This window comes from Trichoplax adhaerens, genomic scaffold, assembly GCF_000150275.1.
Source record: "Trichoplax adhaerens TRIADscaffold_7 genomic scaffold, whole genome shotgun sequence".
Lineage (NCBI taxonomy): Eukaryota > Metazoa > Placozoa > Uniplacotomia > Trichoplacea > Trichoplacidae > Trichoplax > Trichoplax adhaerens.
In genome coordinates, this window is record NW_002060949.1 from 1,287,908 (window position 1) to 1,305,725 (window position 17,818).

Sequence of the window (17,818 nt, forward strand, 5' to 3'; positions counted from 1 at the left end):
CTGTCAGAATGAGAGTTTTGATAATATTAATTCATATTATATTCAGTCATGGACTTCGAAGTGGAAATTCTCGGTAAGAAGTTGATGCAATATATACTGGAACATAAATACGCTAACATTTCATCACTGCAAGCATAAAATACTGTAACTTTATAATCACATCCATACTTGAGATTATAAACTGCATGGATATCATGCTAAATATATTTTTTATTATCACATAATCCAATGAGTATATTATAATACGTCTCTGAGCTTTCTGCTAAAGCATCAATTTATAGTAATACTTAGGCTAAAATCGTGCTATGCTAAAGTCTTGCTATATTTTGATGAGTATCCATGCATTATATAGTATAACATACATTAATACGATGAAAAAATTTTTCCTTCAAGTGTAAAAATAATACTTTGGCTAATTTCACCTAACGATTAACTATTCGATTACCTTTACCAGTAACTAAGAAGCAATATCAGTTTAGTTAGGCTAGCATTATCCAATTCGAGATTAGAAACGCTATCATTATTTATCCAGTATTATCAGACATAAAAAGACCTTGCAGACCAGATAGGAAAAAAAGCTACAGAGTATTCCTCAAACAGGACAATGAAATATAGCAGCGAAATAGCTGCACCAAAGTATTTCCCTTCTAGAATTAGTGGTCGGTATACGCGTCTAGGTATATATCCGTTTAACTATCTGTATACTAAACTATCTCGATTTTAATGTTACAGATTAATAATGAAGATTGTAGTGCCGTAAGAAATTTAAATGAAATGAAATGCTCTCTATCATTTATTAATTTATCCCGTTATAAGTTCAAAATCGTCATGACGTTCATTTGGTGGTATCATACAGTTAATCTTTATCTTGGTACGTGTAAGCCAACAAATCGTTCTACAACTCTATAGCTAAAACTACTGGTATCAAGATCACCTATCTGAAAGAAGCATTAGCAATGATTCCATTTTCAATTAATATAAATTTAATTCAGCTCGATATTTCATTCTCTGTATCATAAATTAACAAATTCAAAAAGGACTAGGTATTGCGTGATGCTATTTCAAAACTGCAATATATAAATGCTTTTATCATGCAGCTATTCAACCTCAGATTGGCGAATTTATCGGAGACTTAAGAATTTTTTAGAGTATAGAAAGAAATACATAGCTTAATACCGATAATAAATTTTCCAGCTTCAGATTACCGGTACACATCAACATCTCTCAATTGCTTATTTTGAAAATTGAAATGAACTTCTAATCTCTTGTAGTAGCTTCAATACTTCGATTCCAGTTAATAATGATGTACTACAAACTAGTAAGTATTAATAACCCGCATACCCTATACTGTAAGCCTATTCTCATTGCATAAACTTGAAAATGTAAATATATATATCTATATTATTTAAGGAAGACATAGAATGACGATTTTCCTATGATCACACCATTTTAAGTAAAACTATTCTCATAAATAAATTAACTATCTATACAAAATCTTACTTAAACTATCCTAATAATATCATATGACTCAAAACGAATTTAATGTACGAAACATACGTTTATAGTATGTGCAACAAGTTGAGAACTTAAACCAATAACATGTTATTTTAAGAGATTATAGAGCTTTGAATTGTTTTTGTCATATTTAGAAAGAGATTATAGGATTGTTGCAATAGCAATACAGTTCATTTAGTATATTAAGAAGAAAACCTCTGCAATTAATATGCTTCTATGCTATCACCAGTTTTAAATACATATAACTTTATAGAGTTACTATTCTCTTAATTCAATATGTATCTTCCTGAGGTCGTAATTGCGTCCTAGGCAAATTTTTGGAATCATAAAATTTTTGTTTAATAGATGCTACATCTATGTAGGTGCGCTATTAAAAATGTAACTATCCAAGTTACCAATATATCAGTCAAGATAGAATAATTTCTAAAATTTTGTAGCACTACAGACCATTGTTCATATATAAGAAATTATTATGACCTCAACTGTTTCATGTATGCCGCACAAAGAATATATATTTATATATTATCCTCATAGTTTATAATGACATCCTAGTTCAACTTATGTAGCAATGTACGCAGTATAAAAAATTGACGACAGTTATTATTGTAAATACCCGTATTTTACCTAGTAAATATATTAAATTAATTTTCTGTTAGTAATATATGTATGCGTGTTACGGATTTGCTTTACCGTAAATAAATGTAGATATTTTTGTATGTTAAGAGTAACTTTGATCTAATACCATTGTCAATATTATTATAGATGTAAAACTGTGATGCTAAATCGTTAATGGATTCCCATCAACGACGGTGAGGCTTTTAGATGATGATGAGATGTAAGCTGATTACAATAAGAATCAATTGTTTTGTACAGGAAAGCTTGGTAAATGAATAAAAGAGGATGCATTTATAAATATAGGAGAGATTTAATTGAAGTTACTGAGTAGAGTACGCTATCATCGATAAAGATCACATTAAATAGTTACCAAAAAGCTTCTTGTCTGTGACTTACTGTTGCTTAAGGTCATACACTAGGTTAGTGAAGTTAGTGACGCTTAGTCGTAGGGATACAGTGCGATAGAAACTAACGGTAGTAAATTATGGAGTTAAATATCGCAAACGTGGTTGTAACAATGCGATATTAAAATGCTATCCTTGCTGTTTTATAATGATATAACCTCGTTCAACTTGTGCAGAGGCTTGAGAAACATTAAAGATTGACAGCAGTTATTACTGTATGAACGTACGTAACCTAAAAATCTATTTAATCGATTTCAGTAATATAGCTTCTTTGTTATCGAGCTAGCAATCTTAGTTTTCAAGATATTTTATCTCGAGATGATTTTTGAGTTGTCAAATAGCTAATCCAGAAACTATCCACATGCTAAAGACTGCTTACATACGTACAGTATACTCTAAGTTTACGAAGCAAATGATCACGTAATCGTTACACGACTCCATTTTTGAATCATTTATTTGGCCTTTCATCTACTCAACCATCACACGAAGAATGAAGAACTGTCTACGTAATTTTTTCAGTAAGATGAACTGATCCATACGTTTTATAAAAGCTATCATATATTCTAACTTGTGAAATACTTGTAGATATAAGAATCACCCGGGTCAATATATCGAATGTCTTATTTTTTAAACTAGTTAAGAATTATCCATTTTGTGTATACGAGTAAAATTTTAAGACTTTCTCTATTAATCTGATAAGACGCGAGTAGCGCAATCACATAATCAATAAAGATTACTTAGTATACGATATCAGGGTTACAGATTCTAATAAAGGATACAATGATAATATCGATTTCATGATTAACATATGAAACACTAATCTAATGAATTATTACAATCATACCGTACTTTTACAAAGATTACTAGCAAATGTTGGCGTGACACAACACTGCTAAATTTACAACTTGGCATGCCGATCGCTTTTCTTTGATTCTCTAACAGTATAATTGTATTGCGGCATATTATTATTGGCAATCTACCATATGCGCATTAAGTTATTAAATCTTGATGGGAGGATCGTCCCATATTTTTCAATGAAAACCATAAAATGTTAGAAACATTCCGATATATTATGGTGATGACATAACGTTGAAATCTCAGTAAGATATTAAACGCAAGGATTAGCGTATTTACTGTATAAGGACTAAATTATATTTATTCGTCGAATGATTTTAATTATGCTGTTATTCATCGCCTTATTAGATTTAATTTATCAGAAGGCGTGCCGCTTATCTTACATCAAGTGTCAATATTTTGTAGAATTCTTGAATCAGTTGACGTTTATACATCGAGATAAATATTAACAGTATAGATGATTTGACTGCAAATAGAACTTTGTAAGGTTATTTTCTATTAGTAAATTACGATAAAAGTGATATTACAGCCACGAAATCTCATCGGCATTTTTGGATAAAGCTGTCTTTATGTCATACGGTATAATACGCAACATTACTTCATTCCTGTATTGAGTAACAAATAAATAAACAAAAAAATAAATAAATATGCCGAATCCAATGGGAACGAAAAAAAGATAAAATTAACATTTGTTTATTATCTAGTCTTCTACCATCAGGTAAACAATCAGATCTATGTCCGTCACATACGCCAGTAACTATAATCAGATTAATACTCTTTCACAGCACCATTAGCTTTACTATCAGCCAAAAATTATTATTGATACTATTTGGTTAGGGCAATAAATAACAATGAAATAAGTACTTGATGTTAATGAATGAAAGCGTCAATAGTTACCGTATGCGCTCCTACTTGACATCTAATAGAATGATACCGTCTGTCGTCTGCTGTGACTTAAAACTTTATTATATATGCATGATTGAGATATTTCAAATGAAAGAGAAATAAACTGAACATGTAGAAAAACACGTACGGCTCGCGGAATTACCAACTGCTCGTTGTATGATAATCGTACGCTTGCTATACTTAATTAATTAGTAATCGCTTACCTGATTATAACTGAAAATATTAGAATATAGTATTTCAAGAATCATGCTGTAACTGTTCATTGATATATTTTAACATTGACTTTCTTCTACTATATGCGAGAAGTACCGGATAACTAAAGGTCAAAAATATGCTTTAGTGGAGAAGTGGCAGTAGCATTAACATACGCTACTTTACCAATCTGCAACAACCACCCTAGCAAAAACAGACCTACAAATAATTGTAATATAGCTATAAATTAATATAATATTCCCAAAATTCCTGTTTTAAAGTCGTAAGCTGGCAAGCGCATTCTAAGATTATTGCTCGAATGATTTAATTTCAATTTATCTAGTTTAAATTTAAATTTAAAATTTTAATTTATTTTTTGTAGAATATCGTAATTTTACTGGATGTTATTATCCACTAAGCACATTTGTAGTCATGATAACGCTAATTTACATTACGTATAAGTACATACAATATCATCCATGCAAACATACGTCACTCAGGTTATATCGCTATAACAACCAAGCACAGCCCATATGGAACATGGTAAAACCTCAATTTAAATCACCACTGTATATAATAGTCATATCTAGAGCTAATATAGCGAAAGTTATTGAAAATATTTTATTGAACATTTAATGTTCTTATACAGACAGAATGCGACGTTCATTAGAACTAACGGGAACTAGCTCTAAGAGCTTTATAATTATCTGTATACATAAATATATGCGTTAATTTGGCTATACTATCTTAATGAAGTTAATTAGATGCAAAGGAGTGATATAAGGATTAAATAAATGCCATAAAAGTATGTAACATATCGCACCATTAAGTGTGCTATTAGTTATATAATTGGTGCTATTTTTAGTTTAGAGATTCTACGTTTAAATCTTCTAAATTCTAAAGTGATGAAGAACCAATAGGCGATGCTCGCGAATATTATTCTTAACGTTGCCATACAGTAAAGTGCCACTTTGACTGTAAAGATGTACAGTATACTAAAATGATAACGTAGATCGTTTTTGACTTGAAAGTCATCAAATCTGTACATTTGCTTCTACAATCGTTGATACATTATTGCTATCTTCTGTCCATATTTATCGGCGATTTATGAATTACGAAATTTAAAAAAGGACGTTACTAATAAAATATAATTTAATTACCTACACTGATAATGTTACATGCCTTACAAATAATTACAACAGTTGTATCACATTTAATTACTAGCGGAGACACTATTTCAAAATGAGCAGGTGCAAAGTAGAAATCAGAAGATATACAGTCCTCTGTGTTTCATCATATACAGTAATGTTATATTATTTGGACGCTGGTGTACATGAAATTTAGTTACTTCATCGAGTCCGGTTGCATGTTATGCTTTTGCACTGACTGAGTAGCCAGCGCTGTAGTATTATTCCTTATTGCAATACACAGATTGTATGCCTACATTGGTAGACCATATGTAGAGGATAACAAATATAAATTAAAATCTTTAATCTTGCACCAGCTATTATTGATATTCTTGTGTACATAGCTGTAAGTTGTGATAATATCGATCTAAAATTACTATCTAATCTCCAAACATCTATCCTCAGTATAGCTGCTACTGCTCTCTTAACGCCTCCAGCTATAGTAACAACTTGTTCCTAAATCCTAAATATCGCCAGCATTGTTACTATCTCATATATAGAAGTATCAAGACTGACATAAGAGTATAGCTCTAAAATCATCCAAAACTGTTACAATCTGTACAAGCACACCATGAAATTATCCATGCATTAAATAAGGCTTTTTAAGCTAACTTATGGAAACTACAATTATAACATGGAGTGATAGTTGCTATATTGCGCAATTGAAACGTAACTTTATTAAGGTAACAATTTATTCCACAATGGAAAGGTTAAAATATGTAATGCAATTTGTTATGCAATATAAGTACGTGATATAAACTTATAAGGAATAAAATTTTTGAATATACCGTACTATACCATATTTGATACGGAGTATTAAACAGTTCACGGAGCGATCACGCGGTGCTCAATTCAGTAGATTGTCAAAATACTGTACATACTTCTGTTACAACAGCTGATAATGTTCTAGTAAGTGTTAGTAAAGGATGAGTAAAATACATTTTTTTCTGTAACACTTTGTAGGTGTAACTCATTTATAGCTTGTTTATGGTTAGTGAATTCCTTGACTACGAATGGGCGCTGGGTTATCAATTTTCTGTACAAGTTCGGCATTTACCGAAACGTACTAAACTATGAACTGTTTAAAATTTCAAACCTTGAAACAATTTATCCTCTGTTTGACATATATTGAATAATCATTAGTTGTCTATTACCTTCACTAATTGTATTCCTCCTTAAATTAAATCGAAAATTTAAATTTTACTATGAGTTATGTCAAGAAAGTGATAGATGTATCTTGAATCGATTCGTACGTCTTCCTTAAATTTAGAACTGAGGTACGGTTTTATAGTTTTATTAGGTTTAAACCAAGAGCTAGTTACAGTATCGAACAGTTGATTGCCATCACATTTTACAGTATACATTTATATAAGGATACATCTAATTTTAGGGTCATGACAATCTTGTGAAGTACAGTACAGTAATATACACTTCAATGTGGTAAACCGGAAGTGCTTTTACTAGGCAATACTAATTAATATATCCAACAATCTCGCACTTTAATACTGTGAGAATTAAAATTAGCAGCTGCAGCTATAAAAGCAGCGCATTATTTTACGTCTTTCCATTGGAATAAAATCCTGAGCAACGAACCTTTCAATGCTGAAATCGCCTTCAAATCGGTTAGTATCGTTTAATTTACTGCAACGTATTACGGATTATTATATACATTGTCATTTAACCGATATTTTTAAACGATTTATACTATACGTACCGTACATGATATTATCATAATCGCATAGAATGTGCTACCCCTCTTTTTCCCTGTGATAAAAAATTTTATGAGATACACGGTTAATTAATCTACGTCAATGTACGTAGGGGATTACTTTATTAATAATACAGTACCTACAAATTACGTTTCTAGTCTAGTGCAGTAGTCTGGTTTGGCTCACAAATGCATCGCATCACTTTACGGTTTAGCGTACGTCAAAAACCTAAATTAATTAACTGTATAATTCTGTACTCTACTACTTCGATCCGTTGAAGCTCTAATTTATTGTACTCTACTACCTATACAGAAGCAAATACTTCCAGAATGCGGCATATACTGTACTGTGTTTGCTATTCATGTTTATTTATCGTAATTATTAAATTAAAATCGATTTCTGGCTTATAAAGTATAGCACTTATTCTATTTTCATCGTATGATATAAAGCATTATTTATGTTACGAAATCAGGGGTCATAGTTTAAAGTGAGTAACGCGTCGTACGATAAATTCATTTCGATTTGCAACTGTCATGTGCTGTAAAAATGTGAAATAGCTGGCATAAAATAGAATCCATGGCACGATGCCATTTATTCTATATAGTAGGTTAGCTGATGGAAAGTTTTTTTCTAAATCGGCTATTTTAAAGCTCTGCTGTATATTACGTGCATAATATGCCTTGCGAAGTTGCAATTTCACACTACTGACGGTTAAACTGTATAATGACACTGCAGGCGAGTCTCGCATGATCACTACTAAATACAATACAAATTAATTAGTCGTAATTATCAATTATGTTAATCGCATAATTTGCATCAACCAAAAATCGACGTAGAGGGGTGTGGTACAGTGCTCAAGTTTTACGACTACGGTGACCGTTACTGAACCGGACGGTATAGATTAAATGATAGTAATTAATTACAATTACTTTTTTATTTTATTTTTTTGTTACTGGATGCACAAAACTGGTAACTACCCTCTGAAAAATGATAACCAAGCCCGTCAGTTGATTTATGGTACATAACTGTTGAGTATTTAGTGTTGTAGTAAAAAAAACTAAGCCAGTAAGTCCTGCTGACTCAATCCTACCATCCACTCATCGTAATGTCACACACTTTTTTTAATAATAAAATAATAATTATAATTTATACATATATTGTTGCTTATCAAGGTATAATCTATGAGTAATGCTTAGTTATTGCTTTAAAGTAAAAATATGATAATTATATTATTTGTTAGTAATTTATTAGTTGTCAACCTCCCATTTTAGCATCATTGAATATAAGCATTTGTGCTAGTTAACCTTTTAATTAACTGGATGGTAGGTGGGGTGGGTCCATATGAACATTATTTCAACTTACATAAAAAGTTTTACACAATGAAATGTCAATAATTATTGTGCATAATGCATTACTGGAAATATAGGGTTTTATCATTCAATTAGTACTTTTACGTGCGTTGCATATATAAAGTATACTCCCTAAAGTTATCAGAAAGAAGTTTCGGTGCTTCTATGCTACGAAATGTCCAAAAACAGCAATTTTGAGCTTTACAGTAGAGGACTGTGGTAGATGGCATCAGCCATCACCCATCTGATTTCTCTGTTGGGGCCAGACTCAGCTTCTGTAGTTCTGCGTGCAGTCATCAAGAAAAGGATATCTGTCATGGACTGCAAGAAGTCGTGACTAATTTATAAATTTAGCGTCTAGTGCAAAGAAGCAGTGGTCTATTTTAAAGCAGTAGTAGTGGAGATTACACTCATCATTATAGGGGTTAGGCAAAAATTTAAAAAATTCTTCCCCAGATTGCGTATCATTAATACGCTGTACGCTAGTACTGTACTACATACAGTAACATCTGAGTCATTACGACTCCATATGGCGCACGGTTACAGCAGTTGCAGTATGGCACTTTGCAGCGTTGCACTGTCTACGCATGCGCATTGTCAAGAATGAATTCGTAATATTACCGTTGTCTGTTGAAAGAGCATTTCTGCAGCTTTTTAGTCGATGTGAGCAGGTTCTTATAATAACATAGGAGTGGGCAAACAGTAATTTTCTCGGTTATCACAAATAATATAGAATTAATTGCAATGAATATTTTAATCTGTGTTTTCTGCCGACCTTGCGACTCCCCGCCTTATCACTAGACTGCAAAAGATTAATCTAATTACGGTTGACTGTCTGCGTCTACTCCCATACTGTACCGTACTGTATCGTACATTGGATTACTATTCTGCTATCCTAAATACGTAGTATGCTGCACTTAACAATAATTATGGATGGAACCAGATACGAATACGAACATTCAGCTCGATGCTATGCAAATAAATTAAGTTTCTTGTATAACTTGACTCAGAGCATGGTATAAATAAATTTAATTCATTGAAAATACAGTATTTCACTACCCAAACCAAATGATACTTATCGTTTTTGAGCTAGTATATGATACAAGCTGAAATGCAATAGAACTTTTTGACTACATGACTATATCAGTTTTGCACAAGATGCTGGTCTTCTAAGTTTTTTATTTGTACTATAATACATTAGCCCTTTACTGAGACCTGCATTTGACTTTGCTACAAATTCTGATCTATAGTATGTTGTATGTTGGTCGCATGAAGTTTATTGCTACAATCCAACACTGCTGCAGCATATGAGCGCAAGATTGTAATAAGATATTGTTTACGTACTGACGATGGGGTTTAGGAAAATGCATACGTGGGATCGGCAAAAGTACAGTATGCCTACAGTTCTGGCTCTACTAAACTTTGAACACTTACCTTAGCTTAAAGATGAATACTGTACTTAGTGTCTGAATTTTAGCTAGCTAAACAGCAAATAGGGGTGTACTGTAAGGTGTAAAAATACAGGTTAAGAGTCATAATTCTACGGTACAATGATGTATCATACTTATCAACCCACTAACTGCATAATGCCACCAATTTAAAACGCGTCTGTCAATCACGAAATTATTTGATTGAGGTATGGCCTGTTATTATAGACCGCAAATTAATAGGAAAATTAGACTTGTAAACTTTAGAAAGTCTATTCTATCAAACTGAGATTGGAATGTGGTTGGAGGTAGTGTTCAAATAATCTGTGATGTTTGCATAACCCAAGTTCTGCATGATAAGTTTGAACCGCCCTATTTTTTAAACACACAATAGCCAGTATATTGATTGACGTGGTAAATGGAATGAATACTGTCAATGACTCTGCGTGAGCCTGGTTGCCATAGTTATACAAATATTCTATTACGTGATTGGCTATTCGTAATCCATAAGTACGATGATTACACATTCTTTCGCTCCTTTTCCCGTACCTCCAGTCGGTAGCAAGATAGAACGTCTGCCGGCGTTTGTTACATTTGTGACAGTCGCGATCCTTTTTAAAGACGCTTTTCTTCCTCTGCACAGTTTGCAGTCCTGGCTATTAATCCTTCTCCAGAAGGTACATATCACTTTACTAGAACTGTAATCTGCTATGGCTACAATTTGTTGCACTATGTTAGAGAAGATTTTAACATTTTTACGCACAGAAAGTAATTGGAATATGTAGTATAAGTGAAATTAAAGTACGGTAGGTGGATTTGTTAATACTAACATCCTTGCAATACAAACAGTATTATACTATGATATACGCCTAAATGATATAATTAGCAATTAGTACGACGCCGTATAGTCCAAAGGTCATTAGAGAACGATAAAGATGTCGCCTCTACTAGGCTAAAAGGAATGTTTTAACTTGGAAAATTTGGACAGGAAATTTTAATGCCCGCTCAAATTTAGTAAATAGCAAAATATTGCCTATTTTAAAACACGCACATGAAGTATGTTGAGCTGATGCTGGCAAACAAATAGTAATCCTATAAATACTTTGAGTGTACAGCCGATTGTAGGTGTTAAGAGATTATCCCGTATGGTTATACTTTTTTAGATGTATTATACACTTGTTGCAATTGTCTATTAGAAATTTTCACTTTCTGGCAATCTTCCGAAAAAGTGTTAACTTCTATTTTAATTTTTATGTATATAGATCTATCAAGATGGCAGTTCATGCGGAAGCCTTTTCAAATAAGTTAGATTTTGAGCCTTACGGCTCTTACTACATGGGTGAAGATAGTGAAGATGATAACATATGGAGTTGTCTTGACATCATGCCAACTCCACCATTGTCACCGGCTCGCCAGCAATACATAACTGATACTTCATCAAATTATCTCGCTGACAAATTGTTGCAAGTAACCGAAAATTTAGATTTCGACAATGCCTTGATTGACATGGTAGGGGATACCAATAGTATTTTCAATGGTGGTTCGAAACTTCGATCCAGCTTAATCCAGGATTGCATGTGGAATGCTGGCATTTGTGAAACCGACAAGAAGAATTTGGTTAACACGAACGTTAGTGCTTTTGATACGCCTTGTGCAACGCCACCGCGAGCAGAAGAGTTTATTTCGACTAGTGACTGTGTCGATCCCATCGCTGTATTTCCTTACACTCTTAGCGATCAAGGACAACAACAATTTGTAGAAGCTCAGTCCGATTCAGGTATTGCTTTGAAATAATAGTATGTAACTCAAAAATTTTGTAGTATAGTTAGCCTTGTTTTTTATACTATTTTGATTGTCTGACGAGTTTACGCTGTTTTTTTTTTAGAAGAGGAAATTGATGTAGTAACAGTAGAAAAACCGAATAAACGAAAGCTAAGTTCCATTGAATTACCTCAGCAGCACAAAGTGACCGAAGATTTACAAAGCCCTACGAAACGTGCGAAATCTCCGCAAATAAGTACCAAAGGCAAAGAAGCTTGTAGCCCGAAGGGAGGGTTATCCGTAAAGCCGGATATTGATAATGATGTTAAACGTGCAACTCATAATGTTTTAGAGAGGAAGAGACGCAATGATCTGAGGTATAGTTTCCAGACGCTCCGTGATCAAATACCGGACTTGGAAGATAACGAACGTGCACCGAAAGTTAACATTTTAAAGAAGTCAACAGAGTACATCAAGTTCTTGAAAGAGGAGGAGAGTAAGCTAATCTCGATGAAAGAAACGGAAAGAGAAAGAAGGAAAGCTCTCTTGGCCAAAATCGACATTTTAAAGAGCAAAAGAAATTAGACTGATCGTCATGTACTCTGGTTCACTGATATATCGTTGACGATGTTGGTAGCTGAGATAAAAAGATTTTATGCAAAGTATCAATTTGAAAAATTGCCACTACAGTACTGTATGTATGCTTAGTGCTCTTTTAATGTAAAATACCTTGACAAATTTCGAAATTGAGTTGATCGCACTACATAGTTTAGCTGCAGTTACTAATGGAAGGCAATGTACAATTTGTAAAGCCGACACGTAACTGTTTGCTATGAGATTGTTACAGTAATATTATTGAAACAGACCTGTTTTAGGGTATCAACTACACAATTTTATGTAATTTTTTCATTTCTTTAGCAAATAAAGAAGGAAAATTACGCTATTTATTTTCACGGCCTGCTTATTGTATTGCTTTTTGTGCTATCTTCAGTATCAGTACGAAAACGAAATTTTCCAGCCTGTAATAAAACTGTACGCTCACGATAACTTATTTTTCAATGTACTCTACAGTAACTACTACACTATAGTTAACTACCATATACAATAAGCCTGATATCAACCCTACTACCAACTTTGTTGATCTTGATGATTATTATAATATAAATGGTTTTAACTCGCTGAAGCTGCGTAGTATCGTTAGTTCGTAGACATCATCATGTAGTAACTGTAATAAAATGTACTATTCTACGCGTGAACAATCCAACAAGATTTAAAAGTAATTTTATTAATTTACGTCTCTTTTGATCAAACGTCTTGACAAATAATCTAAAATCAATCAATTGAAAAAAGGAACAGTACCGACAAACGCTCAAGCAGCACAATACGGAGGGAATCAGAACCTTATTACAAAGTTGTAACATTGCATAGTTTACTCATTGCCGAGTCGATCATTAATCTAAAAATTCAATAATGCCATGGATGGTAATGGATCGATTAAAATTTTTAACGGTAGCAAATTGACAATCGAAGTATCGATGTCTGACACTGTCTGTACTTTGGCCACCTGCAAATTTGTGATTTTAGTCTGCTTAACAAACACCGCAACAATATAGACAATAAAACTTACAGGTAGGTACGTTAAATGAGGATACAAGAATTGTAGTCTATTATTAATTAATTACACTATCGTATCGTACGCGTCATCTCCATTGCTATAGTACAGCAGCACTGTAAAGTGGATCATGGAAGATTGGTTATGCTAAAACGACAAGACACCCAGTTGGAGGCTTCTGAGTTATGTACAGTACTGTAGATTTTACTATTTGTGGATGCCTTCCAACTTATTTTCATGTTCGTGAAATTTGAGTCTTCTCAAGTTATGTCATGACGATAGTACAAGTAATTTCGCGTTTCCTTTCAACACATTGTAAAAGGAGAAGATAATACTGTTTACGCTGAAGGTAACGAAAGTAACGTGACGAATGTGGAAAAGATTTTTGATGGATAACAGTTCCATCTGTAAGTTGGGTATTTATTTGGCTCACTTACGAAGCTAACTCCTTCTCATCACTATCGATCAAAATGGATGAGAGTCAAAGTAATCATAACCGAAAATACGTTAATCCCTTTTCTTTTTCAAGTCATGATGGAAAATTTTCAAAGTTTCCATCGCTCTTGCCATTTTGTTGTTTTGAGCTGTTCAACTTACACAGGGACAACATACACTGTATCATACTGAATACTTTTTACTTTCATTGATCTCTTTTTCTCCTTTTTTTAGTCGTCCTAGTATGAAAACCGACATAATTTATGCAGCTGCAGGGAATCTTCGATAACCTGCTTAAAGAATTGTCCTGAATTGTACAGTACTGTACTGTTAAAGTCAAAAAGTATCTGCTACGTACTGTAAATGATCATACGATACTGTATTGATAAACGAGCAGTATGCGACATTATGTATCGTTTGCACGGTGTACAGTACAGCACAGTAGACACCAGATGTGGCGGTCGATTTTGGCGCGAAAGAAGACAGGCTCTTTTGTTTAGCTTTGGCGAAGGGTGATTGTCTTCACACATCAAACTAATTAACATTCAACTTGGTTTCAATACAATGTCCATTTCTTTGTTTAATGTTCAATACACGTATGTACAATTAAACAATGATTGCAAAACGCTTGCAGGCACATTTGTTAGAAAATGTTTTGCCCAAATCTCTTATCTAGATAAAAGCAGCTTAAAGTACGTCCTGAAAAGAACAATACTACCAACAAATTGTTGTTTAGAACACAAATTTGCTGCATCCAGTTACTGCAGTCTACTACTGTGCTTCATTCAAAGGCTGTCCTACCAATAAGCTACAGTATACTGTATCACTAGCATCATGAGGAGGAAAAAGATGCGACATACCGTACTGTACAGTACAGTACTACAGTATCTTGTACTGTACAGTATTTTAGGCCGTACGGTACAGTACTGTACTGTACAGTACAAAACCTGACTAAACCAAATTGCACTTACAGTGTACAGTACGGTACTGTACTGTACAATATAAAAACAAAGGGTAAACACAATTTAACGATTTTTAATCAAACGAGCTTTGGGTAGACTGTAAATTTTAAAAATTCAAATTTGAAGAAATATTATTATTAAGTGTAAGATAGTTTAGACAAGTTTCAGACAATTCTTTAAAACACGTCCAATTCTATCGTAAATATTAGAGATCTGTATGTGCCGGACTGAACGAGGTCGGGGACTACTCCAAAAACAAGATGAGAGTATAAATTACCGTCGTCTGCGATTCCTCATCCAATTTATTTATTTATTATTCTTATTCCCTATTATTCTTTTTTATTATTATCTTTTTTTTGTGAGTGATTCCTGTGACTCATGAAAAGAAAAGAAAGAGATGGACAGCATGTACACTCATTTGTAGAAATAGAGATTCGTTATTACTGTACAGTGTACAGTATAATTCTATACCAGAACGATCCTCGATCAGACAGTCTTCCCAATCAGGCATACCAGACTATAGAACACTCAGTACAGTACGGGTAGTACTATAATATGGGTTTCATACAATCATGTATGGGATAAATTAGAAATTCCTCGTACTAGCAGAAATATACTGTTTACATGATATATACTCGTATGGCATACATATACGTTATACATAGAGATACGAGTATATATTTATATTATATAGCTAATAAGCTTGATTACTAATCGAATAGTAAGAGCTCAGAAGCTAGTCTATAGATAGGAATTGAGAAAAATTAATATATATATAAATAAATACCATGGATATACATACATAAGTGAAACTCCATATGTCGTCATGTCGATGCTATTAATTAGTTTTCCCCAAGAATGATATAATATTATTACCCCTAATGATAATGAATTTTTTGAGATTCAGCTTGTACAATAGCTTTCGGTTTAATTGATTGATTTTATCGATAATTTATCCAGAGTACAGTAGCAGTAGAGATCGATCTTATATCTGCGTATTTTTTTGAATACTGTTGTAATACTTAAATGTGAAATAATTGTCTTATCTTAGTCTATTTTCCTATTTTCGATTATAACATAATACAAGAGAAAGTTTAATTTCCTAATTACTTTAATAATTAATTGATCTATTTCCTCGGAAGTCACGTAATGTACTGTGTCAAGTATTATCTAGAAATTGATCCAGCATTCACCAAGTACTCTATTTTATCTAGACGTTTATCACAGTATATACGTGTATACGGATACAGTCAATCTCATCGTACTTTTGAAGCTATAGTTATGTCATCGTATTTAGAGAAAACAAATCACTGCACTATTATCTTCTATAAATCTGGAATCTGTGATTTAACCAAAGACAGTATATCTTATCTGGAAAAATGTTGAAACAAATTTAAATCAGTGTTGAATCGTCTATTTAAATAAATCTATTCACCTTTTACCTAATGATTGCTACATTCGAATATCGTAGCTGACGGAAATAATGTTTCTTTTTTAATAAGTAATAGTATAGTATGGTATGCATTAACATAATTTATAAGTTATCTTGAAATTATAGTCTACTATAGAATAAAATAAAAACAATAATACTCGCACTCTAATTCGTAGAGATGTAATTTTAGTCTTTTAGAGTTAATTATCTTAAATGATACTTTATACAGAAATTGCAGTTATCTTTGTTCTTGGTGCTATAAGCCAAGTAAATTTTCAGTTCTATCTGCTAAATTATGAAACCATTAATACATCCACTAATCATTATCGAATGCTATAAATAACATTTGATAATAATTAATTACTACGATATCAAGTATTAGCGATTAATGATGGCTATCTTCTATTCTTGATATAAACGATCATTTTTAAGCAAATACTACGTCCGTCAATACATTCTGAGGTAGTGATACTGTAGATTATCCAATCATTGAACTAACACTCATTTGCACAAGTTCAAAGTAAAAGTACTCTTTCAATAATTAATTTTCTTAGAGCTTACTAATATAAATATATTCACTGTAATTGTTATAGAAATGATAAAAAACATCGTATTATGGTGTTGGTAAATAAGTCACACTGGTTTCGGTATTATACTCGAATATACAGTTAGTACATAAAAATATAGTAATCAACTTCATCGCTTGGCCTCTTAACGTATACAATTTCCTATCCTACATCACTGTGATATCGGCGAATATAGATCACATTGTCGAAAAAATGATAAAATTTTTAGTAACAGTACGTATTACAAACCTCTTCGCTATTAATAACGTACGGTATATGTTATGGGTAAAATTTCGTCATAATTGTTATTGTGAATTTCTTGGCAATTTGTATAACGAGTATCTTAATATAGGTAGCAAGAGCGAACAACATTAAAGTTATTTATAGCAAATATACTGAACATAAGATGCTCATTAACTTAAACGAATCTAATCAAATCTGTGGTTCTACAACGGAATAAACATACTAGTATATTCTAAACTGTTGTGACAGCCAGAGTTAATCGAGACTATTATTGTTGCGCTCTAGAAATCATTAATAATTCGTAACTTTGAAATTATTATTTTATTAACTGTTTACTAATATTAACGTTACAAATACAGATGCTAATCAGCAGTTTTTAGTAATTAATGAGTCTCTAAAAAAAGATTATTTATTAACGTTCACTGTAATGATACTGATTACATTCTTTTTTATGCATAATTAGATCTGATAATTTCTGTATTACTGACATTTCGTCCTTACCCTTAGAATTTTAGCTTTATCACAGTAAGATCAATGCTTAAGGTATGTAGTATCAAAACACAGTCTATTACTAAACTAACGCCAAATGTTTCGTGACTGGCATATGGAATACAGTACAGCCAGAATTAGTCGTTATAAAATTAGATA

General features: G+C 32.5%; 1 protein-coding gene across 1 annotated transcript; it reads left to right on the forward strand.

Annotated features, from left to right (window-relative positions):
* Window positions 1-11,431: 11,431 nt before the first annotated feature.
* TRIADDRAFT_57914 (uncharacterized protein) lies at window positions 11,432-12,505 on the forward strand (the record flags this gene model as incomplete). The annotated part of the gene is made up of 2 exons (XM_002113921.1): window positions 11,432-11,936; window positions 12,045-12,505. The coding sequence occupies 2 exons, from the start codon at window positions 11,432-11,434 to the stop codon at window positions 12,503-12,505; spliced, it is 966 nt and encodes a 321-aa protein (XP_002113957.1).
* Window positions 12,506-17,818: the final 5,313 nt, after the last annotated feature.